An 18,511-nucleotide genomic window follows, 5' to 3' on the forward strand; every position below is an offset into this window, starting at 1 on the left:
GAGGAGACCCAGGAGGACCCCATTGCTGACAGAGAAATATGGGAGGAGACCCAGGAGGACCCCACTGCTGACACAGAAATATGGGAGGAGACCCAGGAGGACCCCACTGCTGACACAGAAATATGGGAGGAGACCCAGGAGGACCCCACTGCTGACACACAAATATGGGAGGAGACCAGAAGGACCCCATTGCTGACCCAGGTCATGGGTCTTCCAGCAGGACAATGATCCAAAGCACACGTCAAAAAGCCCCCAGAAATGTCCAGATCTCCATCCCATAGAGCTCCTGTAGAGAGATCTCAGAACAGCAGTTGGGAAAAGGAACCCTTCCAATCTGAGAGACCTGGAGCAGTTGGTGAGAGAAGAGCGCTCCAAAATTCCAGTAGAGAGGTGGAAGAAACTCATTGATGGTGACAGGAAGCCATTGATTTCAGTTTTTATCCAAGGGTGTGCTACCAAATATTACATTGAGGGTGCCAATAATTGTGTCCAATCCATTTTTGGGGTTTTGCATGGAATGTGTTAGATTTGGTTTTTTGTTTCTCCTTTTTTTTTTTTTTTTTTCTTTTTTTGGTTATACTAATACAAGTAAAAGCAATAAACTTGAGAATGTCGAAACGTTTGTAATTGCAACAATTTTCTGAGCGAAGTGGCACATTATCTGACAGAAAAACAGGGGGGAGGACAAGATTTTTGGCCATTACTGTACAGCGCACATGAGCATCAGTTTGTTTTTCCTGAATTGTTCTCATCGAGGTACATTTTTCTTTTCATTTTAGGTAACAAAGTCTCAAGGCACGCAGAGTCCTGACTCAAAGGAGAATGGAATGTTACAGAACACTGTCAAGGTACAAGAGGCAGCTCTTATGTGTTGTACAAGGCTGTGACATTGTTCAAATACTGTTCTGATTGTGAAATGAAATGGACACAGAAATACTGCAATATATACTGCAAAGCTCCACTTTTATTGGTGGGCCAAACCAGTTAAAACAAGCCATCACTGACCTTTTTAGCTGGGGGCACTGTGGAGGAATCGATCCTCAGGGTTTACTGCAGAAGCACAGAAGTTATTTAGGTAATTCTCTCAGTAGCTCAGCTCCCATGTTCCATCCCCAGAGCATTTGTGCTTTGTTTACATTAGCAATGTGAAAAGTCAGTGCTGGGAGGCATGAGCAGGTGGAGCTGAGCTGCTCAACCAATGTTGGAAGGGGAGCAGGATGGGCTGAGATGCTGAGTCACTACTGGGAAGGGGAAGCTGAGCTGTTGACCTACTGCTGGAAGTGAGGTAGGGTGAGCTGAGCTGCCACACCACTGCTGCCAGGAGCGCAGGGTGAGCTGAGCTGCCACACCACTGCTGCCAGGAGTGCAGGTTGAGCTGAGCTGCCACACCACTGCTGCCAGGAGCGCAGGGTGAGCTGAGCTGCCACACCACTGCTGCCAGGAGCGCAGGGTGAGCTGAGCTGCCACACCACTGCTGCCAGGAACGCAGGGTGAGCTGAGCTGCCACACCACTGCTGCCAGGAGCGCAGGGTGAGCTGAGCTGCCACACCACTGCTGCCAGGGGTGCAGGGTGAGCTGAGCTGCCACACCACTGCTGCCAGGGGTGCAGGGTGAGCTGAGCTGCCACACCACTGCTGCCAGGGGTGCAGGGTGAGCTGAGCTGCCAAACCACTGCTGCCAGGGGTGCATGGTGAGCTTAGCTGTCAAACCACTGCTGCCAGGGGTGCAGGGTGAGCTGAGCTGTCAAACCACAGCTGCCAGGGGTGCAGGGTGAGCTGAGCTGTCAAACCACTGCTGCTAGGGGTGCATGGTGAGCTTAGCTGTCAAACCACTGCTGCCAGGGGTGCAGGGTGAGCTGAGCTGTCAAACCACAGCTGCCAGGGGTGCAGGGTGAGCTGAGCTGTCAAACCACTGCTGCTAGGGGTGCAGGGTGAGCTGAGCTGTCAAACCACTGCTGCCAGGGGTGCAGGGTGAGCTGAGCTGTCAAACCACTGCTGCCAGGTGTGCAGGGCGAGCTGAGCTGCCACACCACTGCTGCCAGGGGTGCAGGGTGAGCTGAGCTGCCACACCACTGCTGCCAGGGGTGCAGGGTGAGCTGAGCTGCCACACCACTGCTGCCAGGGGTGCAGGGTGAGCTGAGCTGTCAAACCACTGCTGGGACCATAGCAGGGGGAGTGGAGCTACTGAAGCACTGATGGGTGGGGGAAATAGAGGGAGCTGTGCTGCTGACTCTTTGCTTGAGGGGGAGCTAATTGGCTGCTGGGAGGGGAACAGGGGCAGCTGAGCTGCTGAATCACTTTTTGTAGAGAGGAGCAGGGGGAGCTGAGTAGCTTTTGGGAGGGGAGCAGGGGGAAGATGGGCTACTGAATCACAGTAGCGGGGGGAGCAGGGTGACCTGAGCTGCTGCATCACTACTGGGAAAGGGAAGTAGGGTGAGGTTAGCTGCTGAGAGAAAAACCTGCACTTCAGTGCTTCCGCTGTGAAATTTGAGGATGCATTGCTCCACAGTGCCTGCAGATACAGATATAATTGAGGCCTTGTTTTAATGTGCATTTACTACTTGTTAAGGCATATACAGTATGTATTGAGTGTCCATAGACTTGCCACAGACTCACTTAAAATCCCACCAAACAGCTGATTATCTATTGCCCCTTAGCAACCTATCACAGTCCTACCTGCCCAAGAGAAAAAAAAAAATTGCAGATTGAATGAATACAATTGTTCCTACATTGCAACGGAGGACATTCTCATTTCTAACACTTTACTGAACAAGGCCAAATATTCCTTTCTCTTTGTCACAGGACTTGAAGGAGAAGCTGAGCCGACAGATTGATGAACACCAGCATGAGCTCTCCGTCTTACAAGATGCCCATCGGCAGAAGCTGGCGGAGATCACACGGAGACACCGCGAGGAGTTGGGTGAATATGAAGAGCGGATCGAGGAACTGGAGGAGCAGATGAATGCAGGTCTTTGCTTGCTAATAATCTCCTAACCTACACTGATGGCGCTTATTTTGGAAGTAGTTCTGGTGCGCCCCCTCATGCCACACAATGGAATAAAGAAGTTGTAAAGCCCTTTTTTTTTTTTTTTTAACCTCTTCCCATCCGGCCCATTGCTGATAAACGGGCAGATGGGAGCGCTGCCGATGCGGGTGGACGTTCTATACGTCCCCCGCATCCATTTCTTGAGAGTGCGCTGCGGTCGGTGCCTGCTGTGTTCTCCAGACACAACAGACCACCCATTGCTGTATGGGACCTCTGTGTGAGGTCCCGATTCATGTGATCACTGATTGGTCAATCAGTAATCACATGAACAGTAGTAAGCAAGATATCACTTCCTGACATCATTGCTTACTACGTGTGAAATCTGTGAATGATCACAGAGGTCACATGGTACAGGGCCATTTACAACAGCCTTGTACCAAGTGACAAGCTGTGACCAATCACAGCTCTCACAGTATTTCTCAATGGCTGCAGGAATGCATCCAGACAGAAGGAAAAATGATTGCTTTTTCAGCCTTTATGGGTGTAAAAGCAATCTGTGTTAAAAAAAAAAAAAAAAAAAAAAAAAGAAAAAAAATCTTCATCACCCCCACATTTCCGTTGTGGTGTTAAAAATCCTACTTGCTGCATTTTTGGTTCATATTTGGTCAGTAAAAAGAAAAAACACCGCACCTCCCCATTGAGGCCTGGTTCACACCAATGTGTTTGTTAGAGCTTTTTGCAGATACGCACTACAGTCCATGTAACGTGGTTTCCTATGGAACACGTTCACATCTTTGATTTTTGCTGCATTTTTGGAAAGGGTCAGGGACGTTTTTTAAACGCAAAACGTTATGTTTTTGGTTCATGGAAAATGCTGCAGAAAAAAGAATGTAGTGCAGTCTTGACACATTTTTAATGAATCTCCCCAGCAACAAATTGGCAAAAAAAAAAACGTAAAAAAAATTTAAAACGCACTACAAAAGGCAGTGCAAAATGAACAGAACGCAAGCTGCAGCGGTGTTAACCAGGCCTGAAAGGCATTAAAAATGCAACGTGTCTTTGAGCCACATGAAAAATGTACCCTAATGTGGTAAAATCACAGCAAAATTGTGCATGTATCAGCGGTCATTATCTGCACTTTTTTTTTTTTTTATTGGCAAAAGGCTACTTTCGGCTGCCGATAGATCACTACATCCCTGGTATAAATCTCAGGACTGGATAGACAGAAATACAATTCCTTGCCAGATAACATGGCCCCATATATGTATTTCATCTGTATATTTATCCATCCGCTCGGAGTTCTGCTTTAACTTTGTAGCAGTAGAGATTGAAAATACAATAATGAGGCCATCGACAGGCGAAAAACCAGCCTTTTTTAAAAAAAAAATAAAAATTGGTCGTTCAATCGGCCGATTTTTGTCCCATCTACGGCCAGCATTTTTACTTCTGTCCCTTGCAGAGAGCCATTACAGATACAGATCTTCTTATTTGGATACAAATGGATACATTGTTGCAACCGCAAGACTTTTCATATAAAATATAATAGCGGACTGGAATTCTTCTTCTTTCTTTCTTTTTCTCCTTCTTCTTTCTTCTTCTTCTTTCTTCTTCTTCTTCTTTCTTCTTCTCCTTCTTCTTCCTTCTTCTTCTTTCTTCTTTCTTCTTTCTTCTTCCTTCTTCTTCTTCTTCCTCTTCTTCCTTCTTCTTTCTTCCTTCTTCTTTCTTCTTCTTCCTTCTTCTTCTTTCTTCTTCCTTCTTCTTCTTCTTCCTCTTCTTCCTTCTTCTTTCTTCCTTCTTCTTTCTTCTTCCTTCTTCTTCTTCTTCTTCTTCTTCTTCTTCCTTCTTCTTTTTCCTTCGTCTTCTTCTTTCGTCTTCTTCTTCTTTCGTCTTCTTCTTCTTCTTTCTTCTTCTTCTTCTTTCTTCTTCTTCTGCTTCTTCTTCTTCTGCTTCTTCTTCTTCTTTTTCTTTATTCCTTCTTCTTTCTGCTTCTTCTTCTTTCTGCTTCTTCTTTTTCTTTTTCTTTCTTTTTTTTCTTCTTCCTTCTTCTTTCTTCTTCTTCTTCCTTCTTCTTTCTTCTTCTTCCTTCGTCTTCTTCTTCTTTCTTCTTCTTCTTCGTCTTCTTCTTCCTTCGTCTTCGTCTTCCTTCTTCTTCTTCTTCTTCCTTCGTCTTCTTTCTTTTTCTTTCTTTTTCTTTCTTCTTCTTTCTTCTACTTCCTTCTTCTTCCTTCTTCTTCGTCTTCCTTCTTCTGCTTTCTTCTTTCTCCTTATTCTTCTCCTTCTTCCTTCTTCTTCTTTCTTCCTTCTTCTTCTTCCGTCTTCTTCTTCTTTCTTCTTCTTTCTTCTTTTGCTTCTTCTTTTTCTGCTTCTACTTTTTCTTCCTTCTTCTTCCTTCTTCTTTCTTCTTTTTCTTCCTTCTTCCTCCTTCTTTCTTCTTTTTCTTCCTTCTTCTTCTTCTTCCTTCTTTTTCTTCTTCCTTCTTCTTCTTCTTCTTCCTTCTGCTTCTTCTTCCTTCTTCTTCTTTCTTTCTTCTTCTTTCTTTCTTCTTCTTTCTTTCTTCTTCCTTCTTCTTCTTCCTTCTTCTTCTTCCTTCTCTCATGCGCAGATTTTTTATTGCTAAAATGATCGGCCAATTTTGCCCATCGGCCGCGATTTTTCCAACTTGATAAAAAAAAGTGCCAAAACCCCGAAAAACGGCCGACCCATTAACCCACTAACGGTGCAAATATCGGACAATTTTTTTTTTTGGCAGATTTTCGACCCGTCTATGGCCTGCATAAGCAGTTTTACATTTTTATGGCAGCTGTTTAACACTTGTTACATTTTTTTGTTTTGTTTCTTTGGCTCAGCAGGTGTGGATGGCACTTCTGACCAATCTAAAATGTTTGAACTCCAGAAAACCGTCCGCTCTCTAGAAGCAGAGAAAGCTGACCGCGCCCAGGAGATTCAGGATTTGGAGCGTCGGCTGAGAGATCTGACGTCCGTTGTCTCTGCTGCGGATGAAGAGAAAATGTCTCTGCAGCAGGAAAAAGCCTCCGCGGAGAACGAGAGGAATCGGCTGGCTGCAGAGTGCGAGAGATTGCTCGCCGAGTTAACGCAGCTACAAACCGCGCACGAGTCTGATGGCAGGAGGGAAGTCACCAGCTTACAGGAAGAGGTCCTGCGGCTACAAGAAGCCCTAATTGGTATGAATGAGCCCTTTCTAGTTGTAGTGTATGGTGGCCCCAACTGTGGGCTGCTCTTGCCTGATCCCTGTTGGTCTGTTAACCACCAAAAGAAAGCTTTATTTGTGGGGGAAAAAAATGGCAAAAATGTTATATGGGTACAGCGTTGCATGACTGTGCAATTGTCAGTTAACCACTTGCCCTCCAGAGGATTCCCCCCCCCCCCCCTTCCTGACCAGGCCATTTTTTTGCGTTACGGCACGGCGTTCCCTTCACTGACAATTGCGCGGTCATGCAATGCTGCACCCAAATGAAATATATGTCCTTTTTTTTTTTCCCCACGAATTGAGCTTTATTTCGGTGGTATTTGATCGCTTGTGCTTTTTTTTTTTTTTTTTTTTTTTTTTTTTTGCACTATGGAAGAAAAGAGAGACTGACAATTTTGAGAAAAAAAAACAATATTTTTGACTTTCTTGCTATTTAAACATGTCCAGTAAAAAAAGTTTTAAAAATCAAATTTCGTCAGAAATTCCGCTCCGTGTCTTCCCAATACGTGTAAATTGATTGGTTTATGCGAAAGTTATAGCGTTTACAAATGGCGGTATAGATACTGGAATTTATTGATTTATTTTATTTTTTTTACTAGTAATGGCGGCGATCAGCGACTTATAGTGAGACTGTGGCGGGCATTCTGACACTGGGGGGGGGGGGGAGCTGACTTGGTGTCACTGACATCCCCAGTGACACCAATACAGTGATCAGTACTAAACAAAAGCACCGACACTGTACTAATGGCACTGGGCAGGAAGGGGTTAACATGTAGGCTGATCAAAGGGTTACTTGTGTGCTGTTTAACTGTGTGCTGTGTCTGTGCGCTTCACTGTAAGAACACTGCTTTGGATGGCTGTGCGCACGAGCTGAAAGGGAGGAGAACTGTGTTTTGTTTTTTACAAACAGTTCTCTCCCCCCCCCCCCCCCTCCAGAGATGGGGACCCGGTGATTGACAGCCGTGGCTGCGATTGGCAGCCCGGACATGCAAAGTCACGTGTATATATACATGATTTTGTACAACCCTGCCACCCTACTATAGGGCAGTGGGAATGCAGTTAAAAGTAATGCCGTGCCATATCTAAAAAAAAAAAAAGCGTGTGAAGATTAATGGTGCCGCTCCAAAGCTGGATTAACGGAACACGATCAACCCTCCGGCATAGGAATAAAGGGAGCAGCATCCTGGGTCCATTACAGTATCTAGAGCAGGGGTGTCCAGCTGTTGAAGTACTACAAGTCCCACCATGCCTCTACCTCTGGGTGTCTTGTATGCGGATGTCAGAGTCTTGCAAGGCCTCATGGGACTTGCTGTTCTTCAACACCTGGAGTGCCATAGTTTGGACACCCCTGATCTAGAGAAAGGTAAGGGTGAGCGGACGATGCCCAGAAGCAGCCCCAGGAGTCCGGCATGTTGAGTGTATAGCGTGGCCTCAGCAGTGCGCTAGCCACACCCTCTGATGCGTTTCGCCCCACCCATTGGGGCTTGGTCACAGAGGCGGCAGAGGGCGCGGGGCAATGGTGAATCAGTGCAGAGGCCACCCTATGCACTCCACATGCTGGACTCCTGTCACTGCTTGTGAGCGGCGTCCGCTCCCCCTTACCGTACTCGTATTGAGGTAGTTATACTGAGGTCGTGGTTGAGGCTACAACCATATTCCTAGTGCCGTTTTATTTTTCTCCTGGTGATTCTCTTTTGTGCAGAAGTGATCTGAGCGGCTGTATAGCCACCAGATCACTTTTATGAGTGGTGAAAGGGGGTCACCGCCTTTCCTGGGCTCTCTCATCCCAGCAGGGAGCCCAGAACTGATCCAACTGGCGGCATCCTGCAGCTCCTCTGTGTTGGTCAGTGATATAGCTGCAAGGGAGAAAAGGGAGTGAAGTCAGAACCCCCAGCTGTTGCGTGCTCCCTCTTCTCCCCTGCAGCCGTTGTTCATTGACATAAGGAAACACCTATTTTTAGTTCACTTTCTCAGGCAAGTATACACCTTGTGTGTTTTTTTTTTTTCACACAGGTAGCAGGAAGGGGGAGGGGCGTTTTTAAGCATAGTTAGAGTTTAGGCTGGAGTTCCACTTTAACTCTTTTGAGCATTCAGCTTCATTGTGCAGGCAGGCTCTTGGCATTCCAGGTTGCTGCGTTGTTTTGTAAGAAATCCATGTATGCATGTGGAGGGAGAGAGAAGGTCAGGGATTGCTGAGCTCTGTAGTGCAGCAACGCTGTTTGGGATTTCAGTGCAGCAAAGGCAGCGTGTCGTCAGCGTGTTGTCAGCGTTTCGTCAGCGTGTTGTCAGCTCTAGCAGGAAGTTTGAAGCTTACAGGATTTTTTTTTTTTTCTTCGCAGATCTGTGAGTATTTTTCTGTACTTGCAGCATTTTTAAAGGGATAAACCATCGGGGGGGGGGGGGGGGAGTGCAGGAAAACTGTATTGATTTATTTCTTGACGTGCTCTTCTTTTTTTTTTTTTTTTATTACATTTCAGATGCTGAAAAAGGGATGCGCAAAGAAGCACCAACAGATCAGGTAATGCTAATTCCTTAGGCCCATCAGTAACAGATTTAAATTGTATGAAGGGTTCCCTCCTACACCTATTTAAATCTGCCCCTCTAATTGAAACGTGTGCGCGTTGTGCAGCCTTGCACGCATTTTGCTGTTGTGAAATCCAGCCTTAGGTGTGTGCTGTGGCTTACCTGCTTTTGTCTTTTTGGAAAGGTGCTGCTGGGGGATACGGACCGCACTACTTCCTCCGGGGAGGCCGATGTCACCTGCGAGCAGCTGAGGAATGATCTAGAGGAGAGCCAGAGAAGGCTGGAAGAAAGCATCACAGAAAAGGAGTCCCTTACTACAGAACTAGAGGAACTGGACCGACAGAATCAAGAGGCCATGCAGGTGCTGGACAGGCAATTCCCACCTGCCCCCAAACCCCGCCCCCCATCCCCCACCCATATTGTCCCTCCTCCCCCAACCCTCTCTTCTCTCTGACCATCGCCCCCACTAAGGGCAGCTGTAGCAATGCTTTTCATAGCAGCAATAATATCCTTCTCTCGTGTCACACTTGAGGATCTGCTCTCAAACATTTCGTGGTTTTAAATCTGACCTCCAGCCTTCCCGTCAGTCCTGCACAGTTGTACCAGAGGATAGAACAGGAGGACGCTTCTAAGTGCAGTATATCCAGAATAATCTTCATGGTTAGAAACACAGACTCGTAGTTAAAACCGGCTCAATAAAATCGTCAGGGGGCGGAGGTTCAATCCACCATGCGAGAACCCGCTGTGCCGGCCAGCAGCTGCAGGGGAAGCTGAGGATCAGATGTCCAAGATGGCCGCCGCAAGTTCCAGGATCGCTGGAGCACACGCTGTCCAGAAGAACGCAACCGGAAATGACATGGGTTAGGAACGGGCGTGGAACGGTGACGCGTTTCAGAGCATGCGCAGAGCTCCTTCTTCAAGACCGATTGATCCTCAGCTCCCCCTGCAGCTGCTGGCCGGCACAGTGGGTTCTCGCAAGGTGGATTGAGGTTCTGCACTCTTGACGATTTTTTTTTTTTGAGTCGGTTTTAACTACGAGTTTGTAAGTGTTTCTAACTGTCATTATTAAAGATTATTCTGGATATACTGCACTTAGAAGCGCTCTCCTGTTTTATCCTCTTCCATTTACAGAGTTTGCTTCTACACCTAGAAGTGCTGCCCGGTGCCTGTTGTCCAGTGCCTCCTCCATTCCCGGCTGACATCTCTCGGTCCACAGCCTCCTCCATTCCCGGCTGACTTCTCTCGGTCCACAGCCTCCTCCATCCCCGGCTGACATCTCTCGGTCCACAGCCTCCTCCATCCCCGGCTGACTTCTCTCGGTCCACAGCCTCCTCCATCCCCGGCTGACTTCTCTCGGTCCACAGCCTCCTCCATCCCCGGCTGACATCTCTCGGTCCACAGCCTCCTCCATCCCCGGCTGACTTCTCTCGGTCCACAGCCTCCTCCATCCCCGGCTGACTTCTCTCGGTCCACAGCCTCCTCCATCCCCGGCTGACATCTCTCGGTCCACAGCCTCCTCCATTCCCGGCTGACTTCTCTCGGTCCACAGCCTCCTCCATCCCCGGGTGACATCTCTCGGTCCACAGCCTCCTCCATCCCCGGCTGAAATCTCTCGGTCCACAGCCTCCTCCATCCCCGGCTGACATCTCTCGGTCCACAGCCTCCTCCATCCCCGGCTGACTTCTCTCGGTCCACAGCCTCCTCCATCCCCGGCTGACTTCTCTCGGTCCACAGCCTCCTCCATCCCCGGCTGACTTCTCTCGGTCCACAGCCTCCTCCATCCCCGGCTGACATCTCTCGGTCCACAGCCTCCTCCATCCCCGGCTGACATCTCTCGGTCCACAGCCTCCTCCATCCCCGGCTGACATCTCTCGGTCCACAGCCTCCTCCATCCCCGGCTGACATCTCTCGGTCCACAGCCTCCTCCATCCCCGGCTGACATCTCTCGGTCCACAGCCTCCTCCATCCCCGGCTGACATCTCTCGGTCCACAGCCTCCTCCATCCCCGACTGACTTCTCTCGGTCCACAGCCTCCTCCATCCCCGGCTGACTTCTCTCTGTCCACAGCCTCCTCCATTGAAGTTCCCTATACATATCCTTTGCACAGTCGTACCGACTCCTCTCCTGGACTGAAATTGCAGACTCCTATTTTCATTGTAGACTGTGAGCTTCTTACAGTGTGCAGTGACGTTGGCCCCAAAGAAGTTTTAGGCCTTAAAACAGCCCTTTTGATGACTTTGGGGTTTCCCCTTCTTTTCCAGCCTCTGAAAGTACCCACAGAAATCCAATGGGAATTTAAACGCATAGGCCTGCCCAGGAGAGTTAGACCTGTGGGACTGGATACAAACAAACACCGGACACGGGGGTGTCTGATCGAGCCAAGTATGCTTCTGTGGAGGGGGTGGGTGGGTCTTTGTCTTAAAGTGCACTTAACCTTTAAAAAGCCATTGAAAATACGCTAACGTGATTTTAGTGGCTGGGTTTAGATCTACTTTCAAGCCCAGCGAGTGGCTTGCTATGGGGGCACCTGCTCCTGAGCCTCTAATATGTTGCTCAAAGGTCATTCCTTCCCAATGCCCCCCCCCCCCAGTGAACAATCAGCAAAATTCATTGTTTAGTTGGGTTCAATAAAGTGACACTAAACACTAATGTATCCCTTCTCTTTCTGTATGTGGATGATGGCTCTCTATTTTAATTTAAAAGAAAAATAACTTTTTTCCTAATCAATATACAGCTGTCACATGACCCAGCTCTTTCCCAGCCTGTATGCATGGAAACAGTGGCAGGAGTAGCTTCTAGACCTTTGTCACGCCCCTCCAGCCTTTGTGTTAAAATAACAAGGAGGTGAAGCCTCCATCAATCAAGATGTAACACATCACCCCCCCCATTATGTTTAACAGGTTAGTGGGCATTGAGGAGGAGGAGGGAGGGAGTGGGCTTTCATTTACCACTGAGTATATGTCCTCATGAGTGACTATATTCCATGGGTAGGCAACCTGCGGCTCTCTAGCTGTTGTGGAACTACATTTACAGCTATGACTTGCAGAGGCATGATGGAACTTGTAGTCCTGCAACAGCTGGAGAGCCGCAGGTTGCTTACCCCTGGTATAGTCACATAGGCTGCTCCAATGTGATAGGAAGGAAATGCTCTGAGTAGAAGTACACTGAAAACTGAGCATGTGCAGTAGCTGCCAACACTGCTCTGCAGAATCCCCAACTGCAGTGGGGACAGGGACAGGAGGGGGAGACCGAGAACAGCAGGATCAGACTTTTTGCAGAACACAGAAAATGCATCCCATAGTGAATGAGTATTTCTTGATAGTTTTTAATGATTGGGTTTAATGACGCTTTTAATTTTCTTTGTGATAAAAAGGATAGGTTGCCTGTTATTAACCAATAACTATTGTGTGTTTCACAGCACTTGCTGCATATGAAGGAGCAGCTGTCCAAGCAGAAGGCCGGTTCCGATATTCGTGTGGCTCAGATGAATGAGGAGCTACAGCTATCGAGAGAGAGAGAATCGAACGCCGTTGCAGAAATCAGAAAATTATATGAACTGTTGCAGTCTGAAGAGGAGAAGCTGAGGCACGCTGAAAAAGTTTTCAGCAACGTACAAGCAAACAATCGACAGCTTACAGTCCAGATGAACGAGCTACAGGAGGTTGTTAAAAATTTGGAATCCAGAAATTCCGGTACTAAGAAGGAATATGAAAAGCTTCAGGAGAGCCTGAAGCTGGCAAGAGAAGAACTTAGGGTGGCCCAACAGGAGTCACTCTCCCGACATGAGATCCAAGGCGATGGTGAACACGAAAAAGAGATTAATAGGTTAAATCTTCAACTTTCAGAAACTAGACAGTCGAAAGAAGACTTGGAGAATGAGATTTGTGACTTGAAGATGGAGAATGAGATGTTACTGTCAACCCAAGAACAAGCAAAGCAACAACTGCAAGAAGTTGTGGCCTCTAACGGCAAGGAAGCTTTGGAAAAACAGACAGTCATCGAGGCCCTCAGGATGGAGAAGAGCCGTCTAGAAATGGAGCTGAACCAACTGGAAAACAGACTTCATGAACAGGCTCAGAAGTATGAACGAACCATCCGTGAACTTTCAAATGCCCAAAAGATGGACACCTCTGCTTTACAGCTTGAGCACGAGCGAATTGTTAAGCTCAACCAAGAAAAAGACTTTCAGTTAGCAGAGAGCAAACGGACTATAGAGCAGCTTGAGATGGATTCTGAGGAGACCAAGGAGATGCTGACAAGTACCTTAGAGGGGCAGAAACAGCTCACTGAACTTATTAGAGAGAAGGAAAGTTTTGTCACTGAGCTCAAGGAGAAGAAACTGGAGTTGCAAAGACAACTTGAGGAACAAACCAAAACGACAAAAGAACGTGACGTCTTAAGACAGAGCATTGAAGAGAAGGAAAAACTTCTTGCTTCAATGAAGGAAGACAACAGCCACCTTAAGGAGGAAATTGAAAGGTTGAAGGACCAGCAGAGCCGGTCCCAGCCGGTGGTGGACCCAAAAACATTAGACATCATTACAGAACTGGAGGCAGAAATAACGCAGCTGACCAAAGTCCAGAACCATTATGAAGAAGAGCTGAAACTTCAGAAGAAAGCAGTCGAAAAACAAAATCAAAATGCTGCTCAACTTCAAAAATCTCTTCAGGAAAAAATCAAAGAAGTCAATGAAGTAACGTTACAGCACAAGGAGATGGTGGACACATATGAGAAGCTACTTGCTGAAAAAGACAGTGAAATCTCGAGTCTGCAACAGACCAACGAATTGATCAGCTCCCAGCTGCAAAACGAGCATCTTATCCAGACAGATTCCTCTGTTATACTCCATGATACCAAGGCACAAACGATCAACAATGGTGATAACGGCACAGAGAAGCACGATCTATCTAAAGTGGAGGTTGAGAGATTGGTCAAGGGTATCAAAGAGAAAGAGATGGAGATTAAGATTCTCAATGAAAAGAACTTTAACTTGACCAAACAGATTGACCAGCTGTCTAAAGACGAAGTGGGAAAGCTCACTCAGATCATCCAACAAAAAGACTTAGAAATACAAAATCTTCACGCCCGAGTTTCCTCGGTCAGTTACATGCAAGATGTAGTCTATCTACAGCAGCAGTTACAAGCCTATGCAATGGAGAGAGAGCAGGTTCTAGCCGTCCTAAGTGAGAAGACCAGGGAAAACAGTCAGCTTCGAACTGATTACCACAAAATGATGGACGTGGTGGCTGCCAAAGAGTCGGCCCTTTTGAAACTTCAAGATGAAAACAAGAGACTTTCGCTCAGCCAAGAAGGCACCAACCAAGAGATGTTTAGAGAGACCATCCAGAATCTCTCCAGAATAATTAGAGAGAAGGATATCGAGATAGATGCCTTAAGCCAGAAATGTCAGACCTTGTTGACCGTTCTTCAGACCTCCAGTTCGGAGAATGGCAGTGACCTTGGAGGTGTCAATAGTAATCAGTTTGAGGAACTGTTGCAGGAACGGGATAAACTCAAGCAGCAAGTGAAGAAGATGGAAGAGTGGAAACATCAGGTAATGACCACTGTCCAGAACATGCAACACGAGTCTGCTCACTTCCAGGAGGAGCTTCACAAGCTTCAGGGGCAGATCAACAAGGAGAGTGATTCTAGCTCTAAATTGCAAGTAGACTACAACCACCTCATTCAGAGCTATGAAAACAATGAGAAGAAACTCAAAGATTTCACCTAGAGCTGAGTAATGTTCAAACCAGTATTGGTGAACTCAACAGCACAAAAGAACATATACTTGGTCAACTTCAGGTCAGTAAATACACCGCAAGTCCAGTTGAGACTCCCTTGGGGGCACCTCCAGAGCACAAAAGTGGCAATTTTTCAATTGTTCGAGAATGTGAACAACTGAGGATTCAAATTCAAGAGAGGGATATCACCATTCGAACCCTTCAAGAGAATAACCAGCGATTGTCAGACTCCCATGGCTAAAAACATCGGAGCAAGGTCGCCGGAGCCAGGAGGAGACCACCTCTGAGTCAAGCAGATGAAGGACAAAAACGAACTCTTTCAGAAGGCTCTAAAAGACAAGGACATAATGATAAAGACAAAGGGCGATAATTAAACTCCACCGTCGAAAACCTGAAGAACAAAGAGAATGAGAATGAGCTGCTGAGGCAGGCCGTCACCAACCTCAAAGAGAGGGCTCTTATTTTGGAAATGGACATCGGCAAGCTGAAGGAAGAAAACGAAAAAGTGGTGGCCAAAGAGAAGGAAAAAGAAACAGAGTTTCGAGCATTACACGAGACCAACATGCAGTTTTCCTTGTTGCTCAGAGAGAAGGAATTTGAGTCCAGCTCGATGAAGGAGAAAGCATCTGCTCTGGAAAACCTTCTTAAAGAAAAGGAACAGGTTTGTCCAGCTTCATTCTGGGTTTAAAATACTTTTACGTATACGTTGGGAAATCTTATAAAAGAGTTGTGAACTGGTTTTTGTTTTGTTGCTCTGCACACTCCCACTTTTTAGGCTTATGCAGCAAAGCAGTGCAAATTTCTGTACTGGAAGGAGAAGTACGGCCAAAGCCTCTTTTGGCCAAATGTCTCATGTGGGTCACAAAAAGTGCATTACAGTAGTTCTGCATTCCTGTGACCTAGATTGAGCTGACTGCGGGCTAAAGTCTGCTGTTGGCTGACATCACAAAGCTGGTCCAAGTTCCGCAGGGGTCCCCGACAATAATGTTGGGGATCTGCCCATATGCTTGACCAGCAGCTGCCTCAGTCTCTCAGCATGCCCCTTCCACAGTCTGGTGCTCCTGTGAGCATTGGAGGGGCAAAACACAGAGCAGTAACCGCTCTGTGCTTGGAGCGGATCCGAGAACTGAGCGATCAGCGTTACAGTATTTAGGGAGGTGGAAGCAGACAGCTAGTGAAAGTTTTTAGAGATGCACTGAAATTTCGGAAGAAACGTTTCAGCCAAAAACAAACCCTATTGGCCGATATGAAAAAAAGCACCGATAGAGATGCCGTAAAAACCCTCCCCTCGCCGCCTGCCGCTGCCGGCAGCGGCCAACACTCGGTAGTTCTCAGCCTTACCTGAAAAAACATTGAACAATCCCAGCGCTGGGCATAGAGATGAGTGAAGGAAAGATGGCCTCCAATCATCTCTATGCCCTTGGAGGACCGGAGCGATGTCATTGCCAGTTCCGGCCATTATTTTTTTTTTTTAACGCGCTAGATCAATGCTTTTTTTGATCTAATGCTTTACATTGCAGAGTAGAGATGTGGGTCTTATTGACCCCCATATCTCTCCATTAAGAGGACCTGTCACTAATCATGTCTTATTGACCCCTGATGTCTCATAAAGAGGACCTGTCACTAATTATGTCTTATTGACCCCCCCTATCTCTCCATAAAGAGGACCTGTCACTAATCATGTCTTATTGACCCCTGATGTCTCCATAAAGAGGACCTGTCACTAATTATGGTCTTATTGACCCCCCATATCTCTCCATAAAGAGGACCTGTCACTAATCATGTCTTATTGACCCCTGATGTCTCCATAAAGAGGACCTGTCACTAATCATGTCTTATTGACCCCTGATGCCTCCATAAAGAGGACCTGTCACTAATTATTTCTTTCAAAGGGACGCATGCATTCCTTGTGATAATAAAAGTGATTAAACATTTTTTTACATGGACAGTGCAAAAAAAAAAACATTAAATAATAAAAAAAGAAAGTTTAAAGTGCCCCCATCCCCCCCATGCTGGCACGTAGTGGTGAACGCATATGTAGGCCACGTCCACATATGTAAACAGTGTTCAAACCGCACGCGTGAGGTATCGCCACGAACGTAAGATCAATAATTCTCGCACTAGACCTCCTCTGTTACTTTACACTGCTAACCTGTAGAATTTTTTTAGCGCATCACCCATGTAGATTTTTAAGTACTGCAGTTTTACGCACTCCACGAGCGTGCGCAATTTTTAAAGCATGATATGTTGAGTATCTATTTACTCGCTGTAACATCCTCTCATATTTTACAAAACAATGGGGGTAATTGATGCGGGTGAAACGTTTAGAAACGTCCACCCGCTTCGGCAGTGCTCCCGTCCGGCCCATGTAGATAAACGGCGAAGTGGTTGACCTATCCATTTATACATGTGCTCCTACTATGGAGGCTTTGGAAATTTTAGTTATGTTCACAGTATACAGAGGACCCTTGACGTGGGACTGAGGCATACGCATCTATTTGCAAATGTGTGCAAACAAAACCCCTCTGCTTTTAATGCAAACTGTTAGACAGGCCACATTGGTTTTGCAGGCTGGCTGGTAAATGTTGCTGGGAAATCTTTTGTTTGTTTGCGATGTATATTGCCCTTCCATGTGCACCGGATCGCAGTGCCGCGTGCTCCCAGGAGGCGCGGTGCCGCGTGTTCCCACGGAGCGCGCACAGGCAGTGAATACGGAGGCTGTTTATAAACGGCCACTGTAACAGAACTGGACCCCGACTGCACTTGGGTATTCCGTTAGCCTCCCTCTTCCCTGTCCAAACACAGATCCACGGACACCACCGCTGGCCATACAAGACGAGACAACACCAGTCTGTATAAACATGGAAACTCTTATTTGAAACTCGAACTGGCTTTTTATACACTCTGGGGACAAATCCCCCTCCCTGCATAATGACACAGGGCTGGGCAATCTACATTTAGTAACAAGAGACACACCAGCAGACCGTCCATCAGGAGGGAGGGCTGCTAGAAACACCCTCCCCCCAAGCCAATACACATAAACACATACATCCCATAATAGTTTGCTCCCAAGCAAGACACACAATAGAACAATGGGACCACATGGCAGTAAACAATGAACAACCCCCACACCAATATTAGAACATTTTACCCTGTACCCCTAACAAGCACAGGGGGACTTACACATAATATGGATATGGGGAGCTGAGACAGGGGTCTCCCACCCCTCCAAAGGGGCTGTGTTCCAAAAGGGGGCTGTGTTTCATGGGCCCCCACCCAAAGTGACTCCCATCACAGCCACCCGCTCCTGCACTTCTCCCGCCCGGCCGTTTATGTACATGGGCCGACGGGAAGGGTTAAGTAACGAATATGGATTTGAGTTTTCTGTATTATATTTATGTCCTTCTGGTTGCACAATACGAGATTCTAGTCAAATATTGCCTGTATGGTGTCTCTTCAGTTACTTCCTCCTTTTAGTTGGTTTATTGGAATAATAATTTGTTTTCTTTCTCAGGGAAAGGCCGGGGAATTGAACCAGCTGCTGAATGAAGTGAAGTCGATGCAGGAGAAGGCGGTTTTGTTCCAGCATGAGCGGGATCAGGTCATGTTGGCTCTCAAACAGAAGCAGATGGAAACCAGTGCTCTCCAGAATGAGGTGGGTGCTGGGACCATGGCGGGGGGATGTACCAGTCAGTGTAGAATATGATCCACTTCATCACATGACGCCTCCGAGGTAAAGTACACTGGGGAGGTCATATGCACATCTTATTGTAGGTAAAAAAAAAAGTGCTTTATTTTTTTTTTTTTTTTCCTGGATTCCTTCACGACCAGCAAGATCACGGGTGCAATGCAGGGCTCCTGCAGACTGTCTGTGTAGCTGTCTGCTCGTACCTCATGGGTGGGCACTTACACAATTGACAGGAAGAATTCAATGGACTACCAGAGCGCCTAACCACACCCTGCTAGTTCATTGAGAACCACAAGCAGACAGCTGCAAAGGCTGTCGGACTTGGTAGTTTTCCCATTCACAGAACCCTGTGAATGAATGACGCAG

The 18,511-nt window shown here is 47.0% G+C and overlaps 1 protein-coding gene across 1 annotated transcript in view; it reads left to right on the forward strand.

Moving 5' to 3' along the window:
- The window catches only part of LOC149427666 (thyroid receptor-interacting protein 11-like), a gene marked incomplete at its 3' end in the record, with an annotated part of 40,212 nt that extends 22,100 nt beyond the window's left edge, over positions 1-18,112 (forward strand). The window contains 11 exon segments of the mRNA XM_089667801.1: positions 780-848; positions 2,802-2,967; positions 5,832-6,167; positions 8,671-8,711; positions 8,901-9,077; positions 12,135-14,439; positions 14,442-14,695; positions 14,698-14,743; positions 14,746-14,823; positions 14,826-15,118; positions 17,972-18,112. Coding sequence (XP_089523927.1) covers positions 780-848; positions 2,802-2,967; positions 5,832-6,167; positions 8,671-8,711; positions 8,901-9,077; positions 12,135-14,439; positions 14,442-14,695; positions 14,698-14,743; positions 14,746-14,823; positions 14,826-15,118; positions 17,972-18,112 — 3,906 coding nt within the window.
- Between the last annotated feature and the right edge of the window lie 399 nt (positions 18,113-18,511).

This window comes from Staurois parvus, unplaced genomic scaffold, assembly GCF_062004578.1.
Source record: "Staurois parvus isolate SC_StPar_1 unplaced genomic scaffold, SC_StPar_1.0 ptg003594l, whole genome shotgun sequence".
NCBI classification, from domain to species: Eukaryota; Metazoa; Chordata; class Amphibia; order Anura; family Ranidae; genus Staurois; species Staurois parvus.